Source organism: Rhea americana, unplaced genomic scaffold (genome assembly GCF_003343005.1).
Source record: "Rhea americana isolate MKP2758 unplaced genomic scaffold, rheAme1 scaffold_29, whole genome shotgun sequence".
In the NCBI taxonomy this organism is placed as follows: domain Eukaryota; kingdom Metazoa; phylum Chordata; class Aves; order Rheiformes; family Rheidae; genus Rhea; species Rhea americana.
Window position 1 is genome coordinate 4,896,750 of NW_028186412.1, and position 5,934 is coordinate 4,902,683.

A 5,934-nucleotide genomic window follows, 5' to 3' on the forward strand; every position below is an offset into this window, starting at 1 on the left:
TTAGAATAATTTGCACTCTGGTAAATTAGGAAACAGCACTAAAATCATAACTATTAGCTAGGAAGTGTTGTAGATTAATTGGAGCTTTGCTCCATTTAGAATTCTTGCATGCGTCACTAGTGCTCCCTGGAAAAAATGTGTGCTACATACCATGCACCTGCAAATAATGGCTATAGGCAAAAATTTGTCCTCTTATGCAAAAAAAAAAAAAAAAATCTCAGATCTGTAGTTTGGATGGAAATTCTGCCACCTCAAGCTCAAAGAGTCTTCATCAAGTTATCTTTTACACAGACAATAGAGCTGCAAAATCTTTTATCGAAGCAGACAGAAGATGAAATCCTCTAGTCCCAGGCATGCTGATATCCATTAGAAGAATCATTAAGATTAGTTTTCATCTAGAAAGCAAGGGAACTCCCATTTAATACTCTCAGCTGTCACACACAGCTACCCTTGTCAGGCAAGAAAAACTGCATAATGCATTAAGATTTACTCTACRTGCTGAAGTCAGTTCAAAGTAGTCCTCTCTTAACCAGTCAGGYTTCATGGAAAAGAAGCTTGAAACACTCTCAGGAATGCTACACTCACTCATCCCCACATGGAATACTGCCAAAAGGGGAATTATAGCACCGTCATTCCCTCTGCAGAAAGATGTAACTGGATATTTTGGACACACGGTGAATGTTATTTACTTAAAGATGCCTCAAGTTATGACTACTAAATCCATAAATACACCTCTAATTTCTCATCTGGAGTACAAAAATATTGAGCTTCTCATGTCTCCTAGTGCTGTTGAGAATCTTATCTTTGATTTCAGCGAACTTTGATCAGGTCCATTTAAAGCTGTGCCACTTCAGAATCACTGCACAAATTTTAACTAATATGCTGCTTAATGTAAGAGCAGAATAATATTGGCCTGCTGAAATAGGATCCCAAAAGGAGTATGCTTGCAGAAGAAAATTGACCATCATTATTTTTTAGAAGAAAAACCTGAGACATTAACACTGCCTGAAAATGTGCTTCCTGGAGGATTCAGCAGGCAGATCCAGATCCAGGACTCACTGAAGATAGTAAAATTATATGAATTTCCACCAGCAAAATTTAGCCTTTTGTTTTTATTGACAGAGATGCATCTAAACCTTGAACTGCCATTTGCATTAAACCTGAGAAAGCTYTTTTTTCCCCTCTGCTCCCCTTTTTTTCAGCAGTTTCTGGTCTACGTTAGGTAAGGGCCTTTCAGCCAATCCAGAAACAGAGGAAATTTTCAAATGAGCATTATTAATAACAGATAGGATATTCAGAAACGTTCTAATTGGTGTAAGAGCATAAGTCCCATTAAAAAAATGAGGAAAAGTAGTATCCAGAGAGTCTCCAATGTCTGCTGGACTCTCTCTGAAGAACTCTTCACATCACCAAATTTTTCGTAGAAGTCCAGGTGCAGGACTCCTACCAAAAACCAATTTGGCAAATAATTTAGTGTTAAGCAAGTCCCACTGTGTAAAGGAGATTTTTTTTTTTTTTTTTTTGTTTTTTTTTTTATTTTTTTTTTTTTTTTTGTCAATACATTGATCTTATAACCTTTGTTTTTATCACACTGGAAAGACTGGAAATGCAGCACGGTAGGACAAATACTGAACATTCTTTTATATAAGCAAGATAATACTCATCTAAAGCTTTAGCATGAACATCAGGTAAAGAGATTAACCAAAGTGTTTTCTTCTGTAAAATATTGATAATATTTTTGCCAAAAAATGACTTCTTCCCACTTGTATAACAATAAGGTTTGATAGGTAGAATATATGAAATATACAGGAGCTTTCTGAAAAACTGTCTAAGCTCACTCAGCTTACAATATGTGGAATGTAATTATCCAGAAAGTGAAATATGTATAAAAATAGGTAAAATCCCTACAATATTTGTACTGAATTATAATTCCTCCTGCCAGGAAGGTTACAACAACTCTACAGTATATGTATGAAATGTTTGCTCATAAAGTTAAAAAACATCATTAAGTTACTGAAGAACACATTAAATGTAGGAATGCATAATCAGAACTGACTCTCAATTCTGCTTAGCTGGTGCAAATCTACAGAGAACCATCACCATTTCTGAACAAAACAAAACCAGCCTCTAAGTTGAGGGTTGTTTTTTGTTTGTTTTGTTTGCTTTTGTTTGTTATAAAGGGGCCAGACTGAAATTTGTGAACAAAATTTCTCTGGAAGTACATTAYGTGATTACTTTTTTCCCTATCTCCACTTTGTTTATTGGCAGCAGTCACCCACCTTTGAAAATGATTATTGCCTGACATTACATGGAACTACACTGCTTGTTCAGAACAAGGCTGTGAAACGGAAAGAACCTCCAACTCCCCTGCCATGACCCAGTTCTGGGCTTGTGCTTTTTTGACGAGTCTTTGATCTACAGCAGGCCTCATAGGCTAGTCTCCCGGAGGAACATAGTGCCAATGTTGTAAGAAACCTTTCTCACTCTGGCAGACGTAACGGAGGGTTTTGGCTGCTTCTGACCACTTCTGACCTCAAGGAAGTAACAGATCCCAGGAATTTCCTTTGGAAAGTTTTCTGGAAGCTCTTCACGGGAACGAGGGATAAAAATAAAGTTTTCTTCTTTCTTCAAAAGCCTATAAAAGAGAAAATAGATGGATATAAAAGATTGTAAAACACAGTCCAGACACATTTGGAAGAGATTGGTCCTGTGGAGCCCCAAATGAAACAAGCCGCAAGTGGGTAACTTCTAAAATTTCTTAATCCAGGATCCTCAGCTGATATAAATCAGCTTGGCATCATCAGCTTCAAGGAGCTCTGTTGACTGAGATCAGCTGAGGAGCTGGCCCAAATAAATATTTCACTGAAAATCAATGTCAGCTTTTAGAAAGTCATGTAGCCAGAAAAGGAACCAAATTCATAATGATCATTACCCATAATATACCATTTGGCTCACTTAAAGCAGTGTACTCCTGCMAATTGTGCAGAAATGAGTATTTCAAATTAAAGACTCTCTCCCAACCTTCTGCTGAAAAGTAGAAATGTTGGTGACAATGTTTGGAAAGCTCTTACAGGTAGAAGCAAGGTGGTCAGTTTGCCCCCTTCTCATATGTAGTGTACTGTATTTCATAAAATAGGTCTATTAATTATAGTAAGATTGCCCAAAGAAAAATCCAGCTTCAACAAGAAACAGAGTCAGATCTGACACTATTCATGAAAAGCACCTGCGAGTTTAATCTGAGGCAGCTGGGGTCCAAAAGAGAAACAGGACCACAGAGGCAATGAAGCCATACCCACCTTTCTCCAGTCCAGCCCAAACAAGTGAAACAAGGTCATAGACCCGACTATAGTGCCTTTTGCCATTTGTAGTTTTCCCCCATAGCAAAGAAGTGTCTGTCTGGTTATGTCTGATAGTTCAGGGCCTATTCACCAACTACCTTCCCTGAAACAAGTTAGAGTTGTAAAATACAGAAGATAACTCTACACGTTTTCTTTTCTTTTTTCTTTTTTCTTTTCTTTTTTTTTTTCCCCAGTTAATTAAGCCAGGGGCATTCAGTCCSTTGAAGAGCTGAAAAGAACAGTTTCGAAGTCATGGTAAACACTGAGCACAGTTGGACGTAACGAAGTAGTCTGCAGCTTCTCCCCTCTCAAGATATTTATTCTTTCTCTCAATCAGTCTTATCTGAAGCTCAGAAACATCAGTGGAAGAATCTTGTTAGCTTCTCAGCTGGTTTTGTAATACTTTGTTTATTTAATGGCTCTAAAGCTGATTTCTGGTAAGTAAATAAATGAATGAATGAAATCTTGTTGCCAGGTGAATTTTTCAGGCTTCCCAGCACATGTAACGGCATTTCCTTTAATGCATATTTTTCTTGAATTTTGGCTGAGGGAGCCTGTTTGAGCTCCCAATAGCTCATTGAAATGTGAAAGCATTTTCTTCCCAGCTTTTAAATAATCCTTGGTTATAAATCCAACAATGTTTTTGCCTTTTAACTTCTGTGGTAGTCTTTGTTTAGCCTGTGGTTTCAGTGTCATGATCTGTTCTCTGGGTTTTCAATTTTATGATGAAAATACTGTAATCTTTTTTAAATCGTGTGAAAGTTTGCAGAGACCTCTGCTGAGAAGCTTCTCTCCTTTCATCTTTGTGATGCTGGCTGTAAATATCTTGTGGTTTAAACACACAGGTTCGATACACTGAAGTAACTCTTCTGTGCTTCCCAACCTAGTTTTCTGCAAGCAATGCTTGAACCCCTTGAACGTTTTGAGTCAAATCTGCAAGGTTTCTCTGTAATCATTCTTCCCCCAAAGCTGGCTATTCACTGAGGAGCACCTGGCTTTGTCAGAAATTAGTGGTTTCCTGCTCAGAGCCCAACATTATCCAATTGTAATGACAGTTACTCTTGTCTGAAGCCTAAAAAATTATTTTTTTTTAATTCAGTTCAGGGCTGGCACTGGGTTTAGTTGATACTATCACTTCATATCTATTTTCTTCATAGGACAAAACTGCAAGATGTTAATCAAAGGCTTTATTTTCACCTGTTCTGTGAATTATTAGGCCAAAGAGTCTCCAGCTCTGCAACAGGCCACAATATACATAACCAAATGACCACCTGTGCTTGAAATCTTGTGCTTTTGATTTTTCTTTTTCTTGAATGTCCAGAGATGTGAATAGACTAATGGCACATCTGGACACAAATCAGCTCTGCACTTCTCTGCAGGAGATAATGACAAGATAAAGAGAAATTGCATTGGTCCACAAGATAAGACAAAACAACCAGAACTGGATGCAACCACCTGTGAAAGCTTCCGGACCAGTACATATTACACCRGCTCTTCCCCTGAGCCAGAAGAGAAATGGGAAAATTGGTGATGTGACTTGGGCTTGCCTTCACTGAAGATCTGCACTATCCCTTCAGCTGCTTGACAGAAGTATCTTTTAAGACTCTTTGTGCTCTTGAACAAAAAGGCAGGAACCTTAGCAAAGGTGGTAGGGCCATCACCATCAACTGCTACTGTTTTCTTTTTGACATCATGAATGTCTGTCTAAATATAGAAGGGAAGATTCTTGCAGAAAGATGTCCTTACTGCTAACCACTGAGGACAATTAGATAGCGCCTTCTTCAATGTCTACACAAAGTTATCAGGTATCAGAGGCAATTTCTGAAATATGATCGCATTCCCAGTCTGAGAAAACAATTTCTGAGAGTGAAAAGCTTATTCAAATAGTGCATATAATAAAAGGATACGGAGTTTATCATAAATCACAGTAGTGGAAAAATTACCAAATAATTGTACAAGGACTAATTGGTTGTCACCAGTTGTCCTCAGCACAACTGATATTCCCAGAGCATTTTGTTGTGACAAAGTCAGATTACCTGTCCTGAAAGTCTGATAGCACAGCCCATTCTTTCAGCTTCAGGAAATTATATGGCAGCTTAAATTCTACTTAAAGCACTTCTAATCCTCAGAGTGTCCCATAATCTTAGAGCTTGAGCTGTTGATACACAACCTCAGTGATTCAGGAATATGCATATAAAAACAACTTTGAAACTATACCARTTCATCCCAGCTGTCTTTCCTAAATTATTTATATGGATTTCCCTTAAAAGGTAGAGTTGCAAAGGACATTTTTATGGTAGGATATTCACAGGGTGAAAATTCTGGRTGCTACTCAATGGAGTTTACATTCCAGTGCTTAAATTGTAAGGGTCAGGCTACTCWAGCATTCCTGTAAATTGGCTGAAACCAGCTCTGTCCTCAGCTTGTCTTCTTTGTCRATGTTTTAGGGGAGAATGAATTCCTTATACGCTGATTTGTAGTTGATTAACTTTGACAAGTTTCTCCTCCTAACCTGAAAACTGTTCAAGAGCTGTTCAAATTCTTGAATAGTCCCCTCCACGATGGAAATGTTTTTGCTCTTAGACCAAAAAAAAAA

At 37.9% G+C, this 5,934-nt stretch overlaps 1 protein-coding gene across 1 annotated transcript in view; it reads right to left on the reverse strand.

Annotated features, from left to right (window-relative positions):
• Nucleotides 1-224: 224 nt before the first annotated feature.
• Nucleotides 225-5,934, reverse strand: part of GUCY1A2 (guanylate cyclase 1 soluble subunit alpha 2) — a 148,096-nt gene continuing 142,386 nt past the window's right edge. The window contains exon 8 of the mRNA XM_085309098.1: nucleotides 225-2,635. Within this exon, the coding sequence (XP_085165224.1) occupies nucleotides 2,428-2,635 (208 nt within the window). The 3' untranslated portion in view covers nucleotides 225-2,427. The remainder of the gene's footprint in view (nucleotides 2,636-5,934) is intronic.